Source organism: Podarcis filfolensis, assembly GCF_964270895.1.
Source record: "Podarcis filfolensis genome assembly, chromosome: 6".
In the NCBI taxonomy this organism is placed as follows: domain Eukaryota; kingdom Metazoa; phylum Chordata; class Lepidosauria; order Squamata; family Lacertidae; genus Podarcis; species Podarcis filfolensis.
This window is the reverse complement of record NC_139609.1, coordinates 30,228,858-30,250,206: the sequence shown is the minus strand read 5'-3', so window position 1 is coordinate 30,250,206 and position 21,349 is coordinate 30,228,858. Positions and strand designations below refer to the sequence as shown.

The window sequence follows — 21,349 nt, the reverse complement described above, 5'->3', positions numbered from 1 at the left end:
CGCGGCACTTCCTTTGTGGTCTTTTTGGCACCACGTAAAGATCATTTTCTTTGCCCTTGTATAATCAAACCAGTGCTTTAAACAAACCCTAGGGTCTTGCTGCTTTTATTGCACTTGTTTCATTCTCCCTTGGGCCAGAAGGAAAAGTTTCCCCTGCATTTTAATTGTTTCTGATCATTGCATTCTGTGTTCTTATAACTGTATTTTGTTTCCTTTTGTTCTGCAAAAGGGAACAGGTGAAACGAGTCTGGCTGACCCGCTGTTACTTTGGGACTCATTTGAGACGTTTTCCTGTCCGCTCCTGGGGAACGCAATCTGGAAGGAGGATAAAATGGCATAGATTTATTAACGTTCGTTGAGCCTTGTGGTAAGACTTAGGAAATCCTTGTGGCTACAGTATCTGAAGCTTGCAGCCAATTTGCTTGCATATTTACACCACAACGTTGTTCTGCCTGGCTTATTTCAGTTTGGGTTGTTGCACCTTTTCTGCAAAACAAAACTTTTAAGGACCAAAAATGGAGGGAACAGCTGAAGCCTTATTGGTCCATTGTGTCACCTGACATCCGCTGAATTATTACACTGCAGTACCCTTTCCTGACCACCGCAGGTGGAAGTGCAGCAGAGAGCAGCGCAACAGCTCCCTCTGCTGGTTAGCTGCATAGGGGGAGTTTTCCTTCCAATACAAACAGCAATTTGAAATGAGCAATTTTTGATTTTTGACAGAAGAGCAGAAGAGGGAAGGATCGAACTCCCCTTCCTTGCCTGCTAAAATCATAATAATTATCAGCTCCCTCCCCAACAGCTGTTTGCATTTCAAAAGAAAAACGTGCAAAATAAACACAAATACACATTTAACAACCTATCTAGCTCGGCCTCAATTTTCTAGCAGTTTACAAGGGCCCCTGTTGTTCTGTTATTTATTCATTTCTAGCATGTAGTTCTTGGAGCAGCTTAGGTAAGAGCAATAAAAACAATTAGCAAAATCAGCTCGTGACATTTGTTTCATTCTTTGACGTTTATAGGGCTGTAAACCTGAAACCTTGGCATCATTTTCAGTGTTAACAGCTGCATCTTGCACTGCATCAACACAGAATCTTATGTGATACCAGTGAGATGGCAGAGGTACAATATGAGCCACTGATCAAAATGACAAGTGAAGAAATGTCTCAACTGGCCAAGTGAATTTCTCATGTAAATGTGATGAGTCAGTCCTGGTCAAGGCATCGACCGGAAAGATGCTCACACAAGACAAGGGGGTCAATAATCATCATAGTGTCTGGCTTTCCTTTAAAGAAGTTATGTGACTACTCTGCGGTCTTGTGAAGAGCAACGTGGGAGGATAAAAAGTAATGTTGGATTTCTGTATGAAACTGTATCAGCAGAAATACCATTACCTACAAAGTAGGCCTGGTGACTGTGAGTGGCCGCCGAGACCATATAACACCGGTCCTGAAAGACCTACATTGGCTCCCAGTACATTTCTGAGCAAAATTCAAAGTGTTGGCGCTGACCTTTAAAACCCTAAACAGCCTCAGTCCAGTATACCTGAAGGAGCATCTCCACCCCCATCGTTCTGCCTGGACACTGAGGTCCAGCTCCGAGGGCCTTTTGGCGGTTCCCTCACTGCGAGAAGCGAAGTTACAGGGAACCAGGCAGAGGGGCTTCTCGGTAGTGGCACCCTCCCTGTGAAACTCCTCCCATCAGATGTCAAGGAAATAAACAACTGTCTGACTTTTAGAAGACATCTGAAGGCAGCCCTATTTAGGGAAGTTTTTAAATGTTTGGTGTTTTATTCTTTTTTGGGGTTCTGTTGGGAGCCACCCAGAGTGGCTGGGGAAACCCAGCCAGATAGGCGGGGTATGTATGTAAATAAATAATAATAATAATAGGATGATGTCTGACAGCCGGGTGAGAGGAGTTAAGTGATATGTGCATCTGTATTAACCCCAATGGAAATCTTGATGTGAAGTGTCCATAAATGATCTGGAGTCAGGGGTGAACAGCGAAATGGCCACTATTTGCAGGTGCCACTAAAGCACAGCTATGAATAGTGTTTCATGTGCTTTCTCTCCTTGGCAGTCCAGCTGTGTTGAACTAAGTTGGTGTGTGTCTTCAAAGTGTTAGGGTGCAGGAATCCCAACGTTCCTCTGGGGTGAGCAGAGGACTGGGTGAGTGGCACAGAGGAGGTGAGGGCAGATATGGAGCAGGGGTGCTGAGCCACAAAGGTCATAAACAGTGATCAGCATCAGGGTGCAAGGCTGTTTTGGTTTAGGGAAGGCGTGATGTGAGACACATCCCTGCGTCAGAGTAGAAGGAAGGGAGTCGGGGAGAGACAGAAGGACAGCAGGTATGAAAAATAAAGCAAGGAAAATGTTCAAATTTTTATTATAAATTAAATGTAAAACCAAAGTCAGTGCTGACTTTTCATAGTCAATAAACCAAGAAAACTTAGTGAACCCAATATAATTATCAGGTGTTGAGTCCTTTAAAAACCATTTCAGTAAAAAAGAAGAAGTAATGAACAAGTATACTCTACATTCACATTTCTACTAGCTGCCTGTTTTCTTAGTTGTAACTGATTTGCTAAGGGTTTTATTTTAATTTTTTTGCAAAAAACAAAACAATCCAAAGGATTTTTTGAAACTGGCTTCGTTTACTAAGCCATGATTTACTATGGATTGTTTGAATGCCTGTTGCTGGTTTACCCATGGTGGCTTTGTTTTGCAAAAACTATGGTCTGGTGCTGTGCCCAAGTCTTGCTTTACCATGGTTTGCTTGCCGCCCCCCCCCCCCCCGAGATACTTGCTGAAACGAGAAACTTCAACCGAACATGGTTAAGTAGGATGTTTTCAGAAACTTCACATAATTCTGGATACTCTGGTTCTGGTTTTCTGATCTTTGAAGGCTGTGTTCCAACTCCTTCAAGGACATTTGACGGTGTTTTTCTCTCTGAGGGGGAAAAACCAAAGAAACTGTATCAGTAAGCTGAAGTGAGGCCTACAACAAAATGGTGGAACGCTCATCCTGTCTACTATCCCAGAGAATCAGCATCCTCTCTGCTAGGAGTCTCCAATTCTTTCTCCTTCCCATCTAGTTTCTGCCTCCCTGTGCTCCTCCCTGTAGTTAGCATTCCATGCTCAGTTCTCATTGGACTGTTTTTGGACTTCTTCCTCCCTTAAATGTATTTTCACTACAAACATCAGGGCTTCGCTGGGGCTTCTGAAATCTCTGCCTTGGGCTCGAATGGCGCCATTTTACTTACATAAGCATTGGCACTCGCACCTGAGTATCAGAAAGAGAAGGAATGATGGACACCTATTAAGACCGATTATTTTTATGATTATTATTTATCAGTTCAAAACCGATACTTGAAAAATGCACCTGGTGTTCCAAAAATCTTAACGTATTATCTCTCTAGCAAGAGACCCAGCCTATTTTCACCAGGGAGCCCAAATAACCTTGATTTCTAACCAACTTTCCATTTAAAAACATGGCTATAGAGCCCCATCACAAGCCAATCCTAAAGGTTTGACCTAACTTTTCATGAAAAGGCAACAGTGGCATCATCCTCCACTACAATCCCAGAACCATGTTTTTCTTTTAAACAAAAACAAAAAAACCTTCTGCACCTGTAACCAATTTAAATTATGTTTTTGGTACCATAGGTACTTGTTAAAACAAAATGATTGATTGTACCATTTTATTGGATCCATTCATAATTCACCAGCCCCATAAAATCTACACGGGATTCTTAGGATTTGCTTTTATGTTTACTAGAACATAATCTTTAAAAATACATGTGGTTAGAATAAATGTCAAAACTGTCCCAGAATTTGTAAGGGCTGCGCATTATTTTTATGTGTAGTAATCACTTCTGGTTAAAAGCGATCAAACAAATTACTTTCTTGGGACTTGGGTTTCTTATTTTATATTATTGTGATACCCTCTTAACAATCATACACATTTATGCAGTTCTGGGCCTTGTTAGTAACTATTTACAATTCAACCCTACTTCCAGCAAATTACTTCAACAATCTGTTCTGTATTTCCCTTTTCATAATGTATTCCCAATATAAATATATATGTGTACACGTTGTGTGTCTGCATGGATGTGAGATGAATTAAGAATATGTTCTGTGTTAACTCAACGGCACTCTACTTATGCATGAATATTATTGCTTTCATATTTATTCTGAACTGTCAGCCTAAGTAAAATTTGAAGTGGAAAATGCTTAAAACGTAATATACCAGTCTAGAAATGTGGAAAGAAAGGGATTGCTGCTGGAGGAAGAAGTATCTTGCAGCCTACGATTCCTATTTACCATGTGTCCCAGTGGGATGCTTGGAAGCAGTTAACAAAACTAAAATTAAAGGTCAGCGGATGGGGGAAGCTACTGATCCCTTTGATAGCTGGGGGGAAAGAAATTATATATACTCCAAACACACACCACACACACACAGGTCCTTAGTGGTAGAGAACAGACAGAAGACAATACTGAGGTACATGGACTAACAATTTGACTTGGTACAAAGGCAGCTTCCTATGTTTGTAAAGGCTAACAGATGTTACTGCAGCATAAGATTTTGTTTGCTTCTTGAAGCTGATGCCACAAAGCAAATCTGATGGTTTTCAGGGTTTATATGGCTTCCCCGCTGGAATCTCCCAAACCATCGGCTAGATGCACGGCAGTAGAAAAAAGACAAGCTAAATGTACAAATATTGTTAAGTAGTTTTCCCCCCGCTGCTCTAAATGAGCTGTCCCAAGCAGATAATTCCTCATGGGTTTGCGCATACTCATACATACAGAGGATTTCTCCAACAACAGATTTGCAAGCAGCGCCTTCTGCTACTGACTAAAAAAATGGGCAAAAACAAAACCTATTGAGGGTGCAAACTCAGCCAGTGGCAGAGACACAGTCGTATCTGCAGCCCTGCAGTTAATACCAACTAGGGTAGAAGGTGCAGGGGCAGCCTGGAGCTGGTGCATCATGTGACAGAGTGGGGCCAGCTTGGAACCTGGGCTGTTTTAGCCCCACCCTGCCACAGCCCGTACGGCAAGTAGAAGGGGAACTGCCACCACCAGCAGAGGCTGGGCAGAGGTACACATCTGATACAATACTCCAGCCAAGCACAAAAGGCAATAGACCATTTCTTTACCAGATATATGATGCCATATTTTAGGATGCAGTTGCCCCTTCAAGTTGGTACACAGTTTTTCACAAAATGCAGTAACAATAAAACATAATAAAAGAACCATACGCCACATTATACCCACTTAAAACTGAACAACAGCAGGCAAATGTACAATAATCTTAAAATAACAAAAGTAACATTAAAGCAAAAAGAGAGAGAGTTAGACTAGATGACCTGGCTCCACACAGAACAAAATTCTTGAGGGAATGGGAGTCTACTCACAGCATCCAGTCTTCTAGACAAGTGCCTCTGCTCTTCTTTTTTCCGTCTTAATTGATTCTCTAGGTCCAATATTTTCATCTGAAAGGCTTGCTCCTTAGATGCGATTTTTTCCACCTCCTCTTTTAACTGTGACAACAAAGAGTCAAACCTATATACTGTCCATCGAAATGTAATAATCAAAACCCTTACCTTTCAAGTTGCAATACCAAATGTTAACAGCAGTGATGTTTTCATTTAAGATGAAATGTGTTTCATGAGAAAATGATAAAAGGAAGACTGATAGGGAAAGATCACGTTTACCAATCAACAGAGTACTGATAAAAATCGCAAGATAATGATCTTATTTTTTAATCAAGAGGAACACTACTAGTTTAAGTATTACATGAACATTAACAAATTATCTCACCTTTATTGAATACCACATTTGTGCTACTGGCTTTATGCTTTTCCCTCATTCAAATCTAAATTATCTATGCCCTGGTAACTTTCAGGTTGGATTACTGTGTGGTGCAGCTACCCTTAAAGCCAGGCTAGAAACTGCAACCATTTCAGAACAAAGATACTGCACTGGATTTTTAACACGGACTGAGTGGCAAGATCACATCCGGCCAGCTCTGAAACCTTCAATAGCTCCCAGTCCATTTTGGGGTTCAATTCAAAATGCTGGTGTTGACCTTTAAAGGCCCTTGTATGTGGGACTCTGGTACCTGTTGGATCAGCCTCCCCCAATCTGGAGTTTTCCAGATGTTTTGAACTACAACTCCCCATCTTCCTTGATAATTAATCACGCTGGCTAGGGTTGGTGTGCTATATAGGAGTCTTCTCAGTCAGTGAGCTCTGCATCTGAGAGCGGCTGGGGAAACTCAGCCAGATGGGAGGGGTATAAATATTATTATTATTATTATTATTATTATTATTATTATTATTATTATTATTATTAATAATGTCCCCAGGAGGTGCCTCTAACATGGGAACCACTTAGATAAGAATGTCCCAAGTCTCTGAACAACAGTGACTGGGATGATATCCTGGACAAATGCATGCCTGACTTGCCAAAATGCTTAGGCACATTACAAAAGATGCCTATTCCAAATGTAAGTAGAGAAACTGGCAAAGAAAAACACCTCCAGAAAGCTTTATTATGGGGGGGGGGAGAGGTGATGTCCTTATTAGGAATGCTCAGTTTTGCTTGGTTTGCATTTTTTAAACAAAAGGACCTAATTTGCACTTCCTGGACTCCTATGGGAATTAAGAATCATTATCCTTCGGTTTTCACATTTCTCCAGATTTTGCAATGTAGCTCTTGGTTAAAAATAATAATGGTGCACCGAAATGCGTATTTTCAGTTAAAATATGCATACTGAAAACTGCATACATTCGCTAGTGTTTGGAAACACCAACGGTGGGGTGGCGAAAACAAGTTGCAAAGAGAACTTCTGCTTCACATAAGAGGCATTTGTCTAAAGATCTCATCCACATGTGGTTCAGGTAATTTTAACTGCACCACTGTAAAAACTACCTGAACCCCACGGGAGACTGCTTCACCCACACATTTTCATTTTCATGGGGCAGCAGTGCCATTAATCAATGTATGAAACCAGCCTAAGTTAGAGATTAGTTCAAGGTGGGTCTCTTTTCCTGGTGCATAATTTAAGACAGAACTAAGGTCTGGAATCAATTTTCAATGTCAGCGTTCACCCTGGAATATGTAAACAGTCATATGAAAAGAATGCTTTGGGGCATGTATAGAGTACCTTTTCCCCTCGTCAATGAGTCATTAGTAGCTTGATTCCAAAGATTAATGAGTGGAAGGAGAAAATACATTAGTGCTGTTCCTCAAATTCTTCAAGAAATATCCAAAAACTTCTTGTACTGCAGTGCCACAATGTCTCATGGGGAGGGGGGGATCAGGCTGTGAAGTATGACTTCTAGGGAGTCATAAAACACTTTTTGAGAATTAGCATTTGCACAAAAGGAGGAACTATTCTGGAATAGGAGTTCACTATTCTCACACAATACTCTGTGATCCAAAAAGGATATCCTTTAATCCTTTTCTGGGATCAGCCACAGATCCACCAATCTAAGTCTAGAGGAAATAAAAGGTGTGACTTCTAGGGAGCGGTCGCCCTATTAGAGAAATCTTAGTTAATTCATCCTATGAGTTTTAAGGTGCAATCCTTTATCTACTTTCTGGGGAATAAGCCTCACTGGACTCAATGGGACTGATTTTCAAGTAGACATATTTACAAGATTATGCTGCTAGCCAATTAATTGAGCGATTAAACTTGCCTAATGGTGGGAAACATAATTCCTTTGACTTTTGAGACAGGGGACAGGGGACCATGCAGATGCTCTTGGGCTCCATCTCCTATTATCTTTGACTACTATTGGTCAAGCTGGCTAGGACCAATGGAAGCTGGGAGTTGAACAATACCTGTGGGATCATAAGTTGCCCATCCATTTTAGATGATTTGCACATGTGTTGTAGCACACATCATCTTGGAAGAAGCGTTCTAACCAGTGTGAGAGAAAGCTTGCCACCTGCATGTGCTTGTATACACACACATATACTTGTGCATGCATTAAAAAAGGTAAAAGTAAAGGACCCCTGGACGGTTAGGTCCAGTCAAAGGTGACTATGGGGTTGCAGCGCTCATTTTGCTTCAGGCCGAGAGAGCCCGCGTTTCTCCGTAGACATCTTTTCAGGGTCATATGGCCAGCATGACTAAACCGCTTCTGGCACAACAGGACACCGTGATGGAAGCCAGAGCACATGGAAATGCTGTTTACCTTCCTGCTGCAGTGTTACCTATTTATCTACTTGCACTGGTGTGCTTTCGAACTGCTAGATTGGCAGGAGCTGGGATAGAGCAATGGGAGCTCACTCCATCGCAGGGATTCGAACCGCCAACCTTCTGATTGGCAAGCCCAAGAGGCTCAGTGGTTTAAACCACAGCGCCACTCGCGTCCCACATGCATGCACGCATAGCGGCCCAATAAATCAAGGGCACTTTTTGACTAATTACAGTCATACCTCAGGTTACAGACGCTTCAGGTTGCGCGTTTTTGGGTTGCGCACTGTGTCGAACCCAGAAGTACCGGAATGGATTACTTCCGGGTTTTGGCGCTCCCGCAGAAGCACAAAATCGTGCTTTGCACATGCACAGAAGCGCCGAATCGTGACCCACGCGTGCGCAGACGTGGAGCTGCGGGTTGCAAACATGCCTTCCACATGGATCACGTTCGCAACCTGAGCGCACACTGTACTGTATTTGTTCAGGTATAAGACAAGGTTATTTCTGCTTAAAAAATTTAGTAACAAATTGGGGGATGTCTTATGCACGGGACATGGGCATTGGGAGGGAGGATTTTTTCATATTTAAGCAAATGTCTGGGATTTTGGCTTGGGCAGGCCGAAGCAGCCTCTCCTGCCACTGCCCCCCCTTTCTCCTCCCCCTTCCAGCTATGTGCTGGTGAGTGGATTGCCTCCTGCAGCCCTTGCCGGTTCAAACACTGGAGCGAGAGCAGCCACTGCCAAGAGCTGCCTTGGCTACCTCTCTTCACCCTTCTTCCCTTTTCTCTCTCCCCTGCCCTGCTCCTCACCTTCCTCAACTTGGTTTGCTCAATAGCATGAAATGGGCTCTGCCTTGGCGTCCTACCCCTTGGTTCTCCTTCAGCAGCAGGCAATTGCCCCCCAAAAGCTCAACAACTTTCTGTTGCCAATCTATTTCAGGGTTTTGTTTTCTTAATTTTGGGTTAAAAATAATAATAGGGGTCATCTGATACATCTTATGCATTGAAAAATACAGAATTATTTTTTTTTTAATGTTTGGCATTTTAAAAATGTATTTATATGTCTTAGCTCCCCTTCTGGGGGGCTGCATGCCATTGGTAGGTGCGGCAAAAGTTGGTGGGGCAACAGATATGATTGCTTTTCTCCAGCCAGGCAGAAGCCAGAGGTTGAAACGCCGCACGCTAACACCTCTCTATCCTCTATCACCACAGTTCAATGACACATTCCAGCCAGGCAAAAGCAGTTGAGGAAGGTGCAGAGTCAGTGGAAGGTGTGGCATAGGAAGGGGCTGAGTGGCCTAGAGAGAGTCCCTCACAGAAACCGTGTGCTCTATGGAGTTTTGAGAAAAGAAGCAACTGCCTCTTTTTTTGGGGGGGGGGGGGCTTCTGTATATGAACAACAGGTACATTAAAAAATACATATACTCAAAAGACTCGAGACGAGGCCTACCTTCTTCCTTCCATCTTCCAAAGCAGCTTCCAGTTGTCTGGTTAACGCATCATAGCTTGCAAGTTTCTGTTTGAACTGCAGTTCCGTTTTCTGAAGGCAATCTTCTTGGCTTGCCAACTGATTTTCAAGCTCTTTGTTCTTTAGTTCCGTTTCTTCTAGTTTTCTTTTAAGTCAAGTACAAGTGTTAGTGTAGGGTTACGACAGAAAGAAAGAAATTCTGAATGGCAGGAGACACGTCACATTTACCTTTTAACGTCTTCGTATTTCAGCTGAATGTTGCGATTCTCCTCTTCTAAAGCAAGCTGCTTCAAGAAACTGTCGTTCTCAACTACCTGTAAAAGCAGGGATTCTGACATAACCCACAGAACTGCAGGCTGAAAACGAGGTGCTAGCTCTTTGCAAATCCTCACATCACTTATCACCACGACTACTTCATGACAAAAGCCCTGAATTAATGTTAACCAAAAAATAGGACTCTAACCTCCTGCCGCAGTGCCTGTAAGACAGAGCTATTCTGCCTGGCTTTCAATCTGAATTTAGCCTGATCTTTTATTCCCCTTCCTTCCCTTTTTATGAAGATTACCCGCTCTGGGATCCCACAGCTAATTCTCCCCTGGCCTCCTCGCTGGTCCAAACAGGGTTAGCCAGCTAGCCCTGGTGATCATCTAATGTTTATTGGATGGATTTTCCCCTAAATTGATTTTTGAACTTTGAATTTATTGTTATTCACACTTTTATACTGTATTTTATGCTGTTGGGGTTTTTTGTATCACAATTAAGTGTTTTAAATTTGTTGTTAGCTGCCCTGAGCCCAGTTTTCAGAACCAGGAAGGGTAGGGTATAAATAAGATTTTATTTTATTATTATTATTATTATTATTATTATTATTATTATTATTACTATATATGACAAAAACTTGTTTTGGATGCATACAAAGTTCCCTCATAGGAAAGCTGAATATTATCACCCAGGGCATAAGCCTCTACGGTCTCGCAACTTTCTGAAGTGAAGTGAAGATAAAAAAAGGAGTGTGGGAGGTGCTTCAGAGACTAGAAAACTGCTCTCTGAAGCAATCGCCTCCCTTAAGCATTAGCCATCACTGGAGCAAATTGCTCTCTGAAGCACCCCTTACAAGCTCCTCCATCCCGACAGCCATTTAATCAGGTGGGTGCAACCCACCAGAGTGAAACAATCTTAAAGACTCGCTTAAAAGCAGACAGGGAAGTCTCTTGGGAAGTCTCTTGGGAGACTGTTCTAAAACTGGGGTACCGCAAACTGCAAAGGCCCTCTCCCCTCATCCCCACCTGTCATCAAAGAGACAAGAACAAGTTCACACAAGAGAGGAGGATGTTCCCGATACTCGATAGACTTGGGTCATTTTCAGCTTGAAAAGGTCAGATCCAACACTTCAAATTGAGCCCGGAAAGAACACTGGCCTCTCTTCCAAACTAATCGAGCAGACCATTCTCACGAAAAGCACCAACTTGCTTTAGAAATGGAACATTTGAGCTGCGGGAAACAGGGAGGTGACAGGAGTGCCCTCAGCAGGCAAGAAGTTTCCCTTCTGAACAACTCAGAAATAAGAATCCCAAGAAGCAAACCGCTGAGTTTCCCAGCCTTCCTCGCACGCTCGTTTAGATGTTTTGTGGAAAAAGGAATATTTTCCTCCAAGCACCTGAGCCTGAAGTTCCCTAATGACTTTGGATTTATCTACACAGCTCTTTTGGCAGGCCAGCAGGCTTTCCTGACACTTTTGCAGTTTCCCTTCGGCTGCTTTCTGTAAATCACGGGCATGTTCTAACTCCTTCAAGCGAACCTCCGACTGGCCCCTCACCTGTGCAGCCGCGTCAGGTCAGTGGGGAAAAGGAGAAGCGAAAAAAGAAAGAAAAGAGAGAGAGAGTAATTTTGCACACTCTCCCATATTCAAACTACTAAATATAAAACATATTTGAACAAAGACAAAATATACTGTAGGAGGCATATGTTTTTATACGGGCTGCATATGGGAGAGGTGTACCCAAAAGGGTTAATGTAGCATAAAATCCTGTGATAAAATCTACAGTAGGCAGTTTTTTCAGTTAGGTCTGTTACCAACTGTGGAGAGTGTGTGTGGGGGGGTTTTGGTAGTTTTTATTCATTTAAACTGTTTTTAACACGGTAGCATTGAGATATATCTTTGTTTACGTGACATGCAAACATGGCGTAAAAATAAAAGTATAAGAACTATAAACGCTCAGGTAAAAGTTTCTGAGCATTATAACAAAGCTGTGTCAAAGTATATAAAGCAGAGCTTTCTAAACTGTGTGTCACGACACATTAGTGTGTCGGCTGCAGTGTGTCGCACAAACGTTCCTCTTGCTGGAAAGGGGTTAGTTTAACCTCCAGTTTGCTAGTAAAACTGAATTACTGTGTCACGAAAAGATGCATGTTTAAAAAGTGTGTCGCCAACATGAAAAGTTTGGAAAGCTCTGATATATAGAGTGAGTTTTACTGTGAGAGCGGCAGGTGTTTTAAGCTGCTATGTGACTCAGAATATAAGTCTCTACATATTTGCCAGTCTCGTGTGTGTGTGTGTGTGTGTGTGTGTGTGTGTGTCAATATATCATCTATCTATCTATCTATCTATCTATCTATCTATCTATCTATCGACCTATTTCTAGTTCTATAACTATTTTCATGTAAATATGATTCAGTAAGCTAAGTAAAGTAATGTGTTATGTTTAAACTGTAATCAGAGAATCTTGCATACTCTTTTCTAGGAAAGTGAAAAAAAGAACTTCCACACATATAATTACCACACTGAAAGCCACCCAGAGGGGCTGGGGAAACCTAGCCAGATGTGCGGGGTACAACTACTAAAATTATTACTATTATTATACTCACCACATCAATTTCTAAATCTTTGCCATCCATTAGTTTTTTGCCTTCATGTATGACCTTCTCATACCTGGCTTTCAGTTCCTCAGCTTCCATTTCTAATTTCCCCACCTAGAACAATATTTTATATATATATGAACATTGTATTTTTTAAAACTATGTATTTTTTCCCTTAAGAATTATAAATTATATACACAAATATTTTATTATATGCACACACACACAAATGATGATAATTTTTTAATTATTATTACCCTGTCCATCTGGCTAGGTTTTCCCAGCTACTCTGGGCGGCTCCCAACAGAATAATGATAATAATAATAATGCAATGAAACATCATTATTTATACATACATACATACCCCGCCTATCTGGCTGGGTTTCCCCAGCCACTTTTGGGGGCCCCCAACAGAACACTAGAAACAGAATAAAACATCAAACATTAAAAACTTCCCTAAACAGGGCTGCCTTGAGATGTCTTCTAAAAGTCAGATAGTTGTTTATTTCCTTGACATCTGATGGGAGGGCGCTCCATAGGACAGGCGCCACTACCGAGAAGGCCCTCTGCCTGGTTCCCTGTAGCTTCATTTCTTGCAGTGAAGGAACCGGCAGAAGGCCCTTGGAGCTGGACTTCAGTGTCTGGGCTGAACACATAGCTGTCAACTTACAGATTTGAAAATAAGGGACTAGCAGCCTTGAAAATAAGGGGCCAGCAGCCAAAATAAGGGACCTGCAGCCTCACCTGTTCCAGGCACTCCAGTCTTCCTGTCCTCCTGCAGTCTGGTCAAACTCATGCTGGGTAGCTTCAAGAACACTGTCCAACCAACTTTGTAACCAGAGGTTCAACTGAATAGAATCTGAATCACATGCACCACAAGGCCTATGCAGCCTCAACTTAAGATGGCTCCCCGGCCTGGCTTTGCACTGCAAAGTTTGCAGCAGCACGTGCAACAAAATGGCGTCCAGCATTCAAAAAACCCCTCAGCTTGCATTAACTAGCCACACACAAGGCATGCAAGCTCCACCCCCCAGTCGTTCTTAGACTTCTTATTGGGTGAGCAACACAGCCAAGCAACACAGCTGGAGCCTCCCTCCTCCCTGGCATGCAGGGAGGGAGGGAGAGGAGCTGCTTCCTTTGAAATTTAAGGGACATCATTTAAGGGACATTTGAGGGTCATCCATCAATAAGGGACAGCAGCGGCACATGGTGCTGGAATAAGGGACTGTCCCTTCAAATAAGGGACACTTGACAGCTATGGCTGAACATATATGGAATATATTTTGGTTTGGACCTAGGAATATACCAGCAGAATGAATTTTGGTGATGGTGCTGTTCTCTGCAAGAGGTAGTGGGATTCTATGCATGCCCAAGACATCAACTTGCCTCATTTTTATAATGTTCAATTATGTTTTCTTGCTGCTGTGCCTCCTCACGTAAGTCCACAAGTTCAGCTTCCGCAGAGACAATGCTCGCTTCCAAAGATGCAAAGGATGCCTACAGAAAGGAGACGTCTTTAATAAATACTGTACTGCCAAAAAATGATTAATGCCGCAACAACAAAAATTGTGTAGCATAAGTAAAACTAAACTACTTATATTATCACCAAGATATTTCTATGAAGACAACAAGGCCAGGATCACGATCCTAAACAGATCTGCCTGTACCTCGGTCCCACTGAAGGAACTACTTCTGAGTAATTCATACATAAAGGTAAATGTAAAGGGACCCCTGACCATTAGGTCCAGTTGTGACCGACTCTGGGGTTGCGGTGCTCATCTCGCTTTACTGGCCGAGGGAGCCGGCGTACAGCTTCCGGGTCATGTGGCCAGCATGACTAAGCCACTTCTGGCGAACCAGAGCAGCGCATGGAAACGCCATTTACTTTCCTGCCAGAGTGGTACCTATTTATCTACTTGCACTTTCGAACTGCTAGGTTGGCAGGAGCAGGGACCAAGCAACGGGAGCTCACCCCCTCGCGGGGATTCGAACCGCCGACCTTCTGATCGGCAAGTCCTAGGCTCTGTGCTTTAACCTGCAGTGCCACCCGCGTCCCTAATTCATACGTAAGAGTGGTATAAATATTCCGAATGTGTTTAGAAAGCTGGTGAAAAAATATTTCTGCTTCAATTTAACCATCAGTAAAATTGCTATGATACTAACCCCGACAGGCAAGACTCGAAATGTATAACTAAAATTAAGGATTAAGGTGCTCTCCCCAAAGTGGAACGCCTAACTAAAACTGGCATAACTACAGTTGCGGATTGCAGATGACCTTACCTTTAATTTAGTATTTTCAAGTGAAATCTTCTCATTTTCAGAGGTGATGGCGTTGAGCTTCCCAAGGATCTCATTCGTCGACCTCCTTCCGACATCCTGAAGTCTTCTCAGTTCCATCAGACGGTCAGTTATCTGCCTTTAACATTTCAAACACAACTTGTGTAGAAATTGTTTTGCATAATGTCATTTAGTTAAATGGTAACTAAATTGTGCCTTAACTGCATCCACTTTACTTTCAGCTTCTTAGAAGCAATTTTAGATGTACGTGTTCCATGTTGATCATGTATAAACACTTCTTCGTGTGCCTCCTCCACGAGAGGTCTGGAGGGTGGCAACTGTTATTATTATGGTAAAAATGAAAAATTCAATAAAAACTATTGAAAAGAGAGAGAGAATGGGCCTTTTCTACAGTGCCCCCCACCCCTGTTTGGGGAATGCTCTCCCTACGGAGGTTCACCTGGCGCCTTCATTATATATATTTTAGGCACCAGGTGAAAACGTTCCTCTTCAACAATGGCTGGTACAATGGCCTACATCACACTAAATAGGCAACTCTGCTTCGAATCTGCCACCACCCACTCCCAAACTCCACTCTGGCTCAAAGCTCATATGTCTCGCCACCAGCATTCAAACTCCCTTTCAAACTCTCATCCAATCATCATTCACTACCAAGATTCCGAACTCACTTTTCTTCCGCCTCCCTGTTTACCTTAATTCTTCCAATATACTTGCCTATACAGTGGTACCTCTGGATGCGAACGGGATCCGTTCCAGAGCCCTGTTCACATCCTGAGTAGAACGCAACTCGTGACTACGCATCTGCGCGGGTCGCCGCTTCTGCGCATGACGTCATTTTTAGCATCTGAGCATGCAGCAAAACCCAGAAGTAACACATTCTGTTACTTCCAGGTCGCCGCAGAGTGTAACCTGAAAACGCTCAACCTGAAGCATATTTAACTCGAAGTATGACTGTAGATGGATGCGGGTGGCACTGTGGGTTAAACCACAGAGCCTAGGACTTGCCGATCAGAAGGTCAGCAGTTCGAATCCCCGCGACGGGGTGAGCTCCCGTTGCTTGGTCCCTGCGCCTGCCAACCTAGCAGTTCGAAAGTACGTCAAAGTGCAAGCAGATAAATAGGTACCGCTCTGGCAGGAAGGTAAAGGCGTTTCCGTGTGCTGCTCTGGTTCGCCAGAAGCGGCTTAGTCATGCTGGCCACATGACCCGGAAGCTGTACGCAGGCTCCCTTGGCCAATAAAGCGAGATGAGCGCTGCAACCCCAGAGTTGGTCACGACTGGACCTAATGGTCAGGGGTCCCTTTACCTTTACTTTATGACTGCACATTGACCTTACTTACGATTTACCTTAGCAGTACGATCACATGCGTTTGGCCACCAGAACCTCATGCAATCCACACCCATACCTTTGCTATCCTGCTTGGGTCACATACACCACCATGCATTTAAAGTGCTCTTATGCCACTTTAACAGTTAATGGAGTCCTCTAATGAATCATGGGAACTGTAGTTGTTTAAGGATGCTAGGAATTGCAGTTCTTTGACTAGCAACAGTTCCCCCATTTTTCTTCTTTTGGTTGTTGTTGTTGTTGTGGGGAGGAGAAACCATAACCGTTAAAGGTGATCTTGGTTTCCTTTCCTCCGTGTCTAGCACTGAAAACACAGCAGGCTAGGAGATGATGAAAATGTTGCTCCATCCCATTCCCACAGTGAAGGGTTGTCAAGTAAACACACTTGGGGATGGCAGACTAAAAAAAGCACATGCAAAATCCTAGAACAACCATATTAGCCCGGTTCCTCATTTTTAATAAAGAGACTGATTATTTGCAAAGAGGTATTAAGCGTTAACTTACTTTTTCAGAGTTTCAGCCTGAACTTCTAACCTGGTTTTTTCATCTACCACTGCCTCGTGATGACTTTTCCAGACATTACAAGCTGAAAGTACCTCAGACAATTGGATTTCCTGGAGAATGTACAAAACACAGACCATGTAATATAAGAACTCATTTTCTGTTTAATTCTTCCCGATTCCCTAGACACAGGAGGTATTTTCATTCAAAGCAGTTTCCAGGTGTATTGCAGTAGTGTGGAATAATGTAAAAACTTAAAAGCTTGAAATCTCGACATAAACACACACCAATAAAATCCTGAAACACAAGAATCAGCTGGAACCTAAGCGATTGTACTAACTTTCCAGCAAAACAGAAGTTTTAAACGTGCTAAGAGCGTTTCCCTAAACGAGGTATTTGAAAGTTCTACACAGACATTTCCCAACTGTGAAATATGAGGCCATGCCTGTAAGCTTTTTGGTTATAGAAAATACTCCAGATCACATCTCCTATGCCATTTGTAGACAGGGATTAGTCTGTTGCTTGGCCACTTTTCTTCCTCTTCAACTGCTACGGGCACCTGATTGGCTAGTGCCCATGACATCACTGACAGCAAGGAACACAGTATTACAATTGGAATTTTAAAGCAGTATTTCTAAATCAGGTGACTTGGAGCATGCCTTGCCACCAGAGCAGCTCTGTACAAAAGCAGTTAGCTGGTAGCCATGGGCAGTGATGAACTGCATGCAGCCAAATAAGCAGGCTTATAGAGGGATGGGCAGATCGCTGCATCTAAATCTGGGATAAAACTAGTAATGGAATAAAACCAGCACAATTCAGAGCTGATGAGGGAGTGAAGAAAGCTTGCAGGGCTGCATTTCACCCCCAGCTTGAAGCTTCGTGTCCCTAATCTTCTTCTTCTTTGATGATCACTCATAGCCGAGCAAGATTGTCTTCCATAAATACGGTCTTAACAGTGAGTCCGCAAGTGACTGTGGAGGTCAATTCTGGATCCACACGTCCTTCCACAGTGGGGACATTGGTTTCCGGCCGGGAGTTGATCATGGTGAGGGTTTGCCAAGTGTGCCTTCCTCTCAGCACGTTTGTCCCTTTCGTCCTGAGTTCAAGCGTCTTCAAAGTCCATCACACCTTTGGTAAAGGCTGTTCTCCAGTTGGAGCACTCGCAGGCCAGTGTTTCCCAGTTGTCAGTGTTTATACTACATTTTAAAAGATTTGCCTTGAGAGAGTCTTTAAACACTTTCCATTTTTAAGTTCGGAATAGAGTAGTTGCTTTGGAAGACGATAATCAGGCATTCGCACAACATGACCAGTCCAACATTGATGTTGAAGAATCACTTGCTTTGACACTGGAGATCTTTGCTTCTTCCTGTACACCAGCGTTATTTCGCCTGTCTTCCCAAGTGATGTGTAAAATTTCTTGGAGACACCATTGATGGAATCAAGCGTATTGTAAGGTTGGTAGTAAAATAGGAAATTTTGGTTTCCCTGTGAATGTCCTGGTCATCAAACACTCTGCACTTCAACCGGGAGAAAGCTGCACTTCCTAATACAGTGGTACCTCAGGTTAAGAACTTAATTCATTCTGGAGGTCCGTTCTTAACCTGAAACTGTTCTTAACCTGAGGTACCACTTTAGCTAATGGGGCCTCACGCTGCCGCTGCGCCGCCAGAGCATGATTTCTGTTCTCATCCTGAAGCAAAGTTGTTAACCCGAGGTACTATTTCTGGGTTAGCGGAGTTTGTAACCTGAAGCATCTGTAACCCGAGGTACCACTGTACAAATTATATTCAACTCTTCCATGAAAAACCTCAGGGCAGCGCATAGGGGGCTCCCATACTTCTTTCACATCTCCAGCACCAAAGGATTGTTTTCAGGTTTTTACACACAGTTTAGTAGGCTGGCATCTGGTTACTTTGGCTGATGAAGGGCCTGTGTACTCAAACGACTGGAGACGGTACCTTGGCTTGCTAACTCCAGCCAACCAGAGGCCGGCTGAACTGAAGGCATAGGCGGGATTCCCCAAACCAAAGAAGATAACCTTCTCAGATATTTTCTTACACCCAAACTACCAGTATGTACATACACACATCTCAAGTCTATTATCTGATCGTGTACACTTATTAATATGGACACAGAAAGCAAAGTATGCCCCTGAAAGTTCCCGCTATTATAAATCAAGACGTTGTTGGCGTTCTTTCAGACAGGGATAGGGAACCTGCGGGCCTCTAGATGTTGTTGGACTCCAAATCCCATCATCCCTGATCACTGGCAAAGATGGCTGGGGTTGATGGGAGTTGGAAATCCTACAACAACTAGAGGACCACAGGTCTCCTGTTGCTGCTTTGTGAGATTAACATCAAGGTTTATTCATTAATTTGAAAGCATGGCTCCCTCCCCAATCACTCACCTTCTCTCTAATTTTGGAAATTAAGCTCTCCACAGCTGCTTTCAAAAGTTCTGCTCTTTGTTTCTGAACACTAGCCGCCCTTTTCAGAGCATTCCGCCTCTCCTTTCTTCTGTCCTTTTCAGCCAAAATCTGCTGCTTATATTCTCCGACTTGCTGTTTCCATTCTGTAATGTTCTTTTCTACTGTCTGCATCAGAATTAAGGAAGATTATTATATGCTCCAAACATGAAACGTTTGAGGCTGACATTAGCCAAGTGGGGGCAGTGTATGCGTTTGCGCTTGCACGTATGTATAAAAGATTAAACTGGAGTACAGAAGACACAAAACAAAAGAGAGATGCTTGATTTGGTTCATCAGAGCAGTGAAGGCAACAGATTTAAAGTAACATGTGCAAGTTAACTCCAACAGTTTAACAAGGCTTAAAAAAAGTATTTTGAAGATTCTATTCAGTGTTGAAAACATGAAACCTGAAGTACTTGGTGACAGTCAAACTCTGTAGACTGACTTAAACTGCAGTGGCAGGTTGGCTAATCTGGGGCCAGGAGGTCATTTCTGACCCACCAAGACACACTAAGCAGCCCATCAGACTCGCAGCTGTATCTCCCAGTCGGGAGAGGAAAGTTCCCTCTGGCTACCCTTCGGAGAGGATATTCAGTCTTAGCACAAAAGCATCACAGTGTTTAGGTTGGAGATAAACCCCCTAATTTCTCTTTGAGAGTAAAAAAAAGAACAGCATTTCCCCTCAGCTCAGCACTGGAGTCAGAATAGATGGGAATGGCAATTGTGCGAGTGGCTCTACATGTGTGTTCCTGTCCAAGCGTGTATTTCTGAATGTTTGGTCCCTCCTCTGTGATGCTGCGTGTCTGTGTTCCAACGGATGCTGTCCCTGATGAGACATACTACTGGTATCTGTGAAATCTGCCTGTGGCAGGCCTGGAACGCAGCCAAATATTGTCCAAGGGCAATTCACAAGGGCAACACCAGAAGTTGTGGAGGCCTGACCTAGAAAGGTTAAGTTTGCTGGCAAACGGAAGTTGCCTTTTGCGAGAGGACACTGGTGTTATTTATCAAGTCCCCACAAGAGGTCACCATTTGACAACTTGCATGACCAGAACACACACACACATGCGCGCGCGCGCGAAAACATAGGTAAAACACCAGCTTGTACAGCAAGTGGTTCTACATTTTTCAAAAGATCTGCAAATATTAAAGTCTGGTTGCACTTAAGATTTTATATAGTTGCACTACTAATCCTGTGCCTACGTATTTGAAGGCTAAAGGTAGATGGAAGCTGACTGCGGTTGGAGCATCCTTATACACAGCTTACAGAAACATTTGAGAAGAAATTACCAGTGAAAAGGGTTGCCAACAGCAGTTTTATGTAAGTTTTTTTGTAAAAGCAATTCAGTTTACCGCCAATTCTCAATATGTAAAAACGGGCCATTTTAAAAAAAGAAGGTACTGTATGGGGAATCTCAGGTATAACTATAAATATAGGCCGCTCCCTGCAAGGCCTTTTTCCACCTGGCCTTGGGGCAGGGGCCAGACTCCCCAGCTCTACTGAAGAGGCTCCTGGCGAGACCAGAGGGACATCACTATGCCTGACAAGAAACCCTAACTATTGGATTCCTTTGCCCCATCTTTTTGTGCCTGCCAAACAGCCTTGTCATGCTTATGATAATACATTATTCTCTTGTTAATTATGCTGTTTTAAATATGTATTTTATATTTGACTTCACAATGGTGTTGTTGTTTTTGGAAATGTTTAAGATTTTTTTTTGTTAACATTGTTTGCATTGAATTCTGTAGTTGACCTTCGTAATGTTTTATTTTGAAATCTTTTAGTTTTCTGTTAATTATGTTGCTTTGACTGTACACTCTAGATTTGACTTTCTTCAAAAATGTTTGGTTCTGGATTGTTTTATTGATGTTTTTATCCGCTGTAAACCTCTTTGAGATTTTTCTTAAAAATATAAAGCAGTATAGAAATGAATTAATTATAAAAAAAGAATTTAACACCTCACACAAAAAAAGTATTTCAGCTCATATAACCAACAGTGAGTCTTTGCATTATTTATATCATGTTTCTCCATCTCACGGCTTAAAAAAAATCTTTACGCCTGACGTGCACATCACACTAGTCCAAAACATGGCTGAGTGTTCAAGGGCAAGCGTGTGAGCAACTAAGGAGGGGAGCGTGGCTACTTTTCTTCTCCTCCACTTCTCCCGATGCTGTACTGCCATGAGCTGAACCTTGGTTAGGC

The 21,349-nt window shown here is 42.8% G+C and overlaps 1 protein-coding gene across 13 annotated transcripts in view; it reads right to left on the bottom strand.

The window, feature by feature from the left end:
- Positions 1 to 2,368: 2,368 nt before the first annotated feature.
- Positions 2,369 to 21,349, bottom strand: part of ODF2L (outer dense fiber of sperm tails 2 like) — a 34,372-nt gene continuing 15,391 nt past the window's right edge. For 7 of the 13 annotated variants that reach the window (XM_083620649.1, XM_083620647.1, XM_083620648.1 and 4 more), the window contains 10 exons: positions 19,086 to 19,271; positions 16,682 to 16,791; positions 14,814 to 14,949; positions 13,920 to 14,030; positions 12,543 to 12,647; positions 11,335 to 11,493; positions 9,906 to 9,991; positions 9,660 to 9,822; positions 5,417 to 5,542; positions 2,369 to 2,949 (listed from right to left, as the gene is read on the bottom strand). In XM_083620649.1, coding sequence (XP_083476775.1) covers positions 2,821 to 2,949; positions 5,417 to 5,542; positions 9,660 to 9,822; positions 9,906 to 9,991; positions 11,335 to 11,493; positions 12,543 to 12,647; positions 13,920 to 14,030; positions 14,814 to 14,949; positions 16,682 to 16,791; positions 19,086 to 19,271 — 1,311 coding nt within the window. In that variant the 3' untranslated portion in view covers positions 2,369 to 2,820. The remainder of the gene's footprint in view (positions 2,950 to 5,416; positions 5,543 to 9,659; positions 9,823 to 9,905; positions 9,992 to 11,334; positions 11,494 to 12,542; positions 12,648 to 13,919; positions 14,031 to 14,813; positions 14,950 to 16,681; positions 16,792 to 19,085; positions 19,272 to 21,349) is intronic. The other 6 variants (XM_083620655.1, XM_083620651.1, XM_083620653.1 and 3 more) reach the window with 1 other exon arrangement.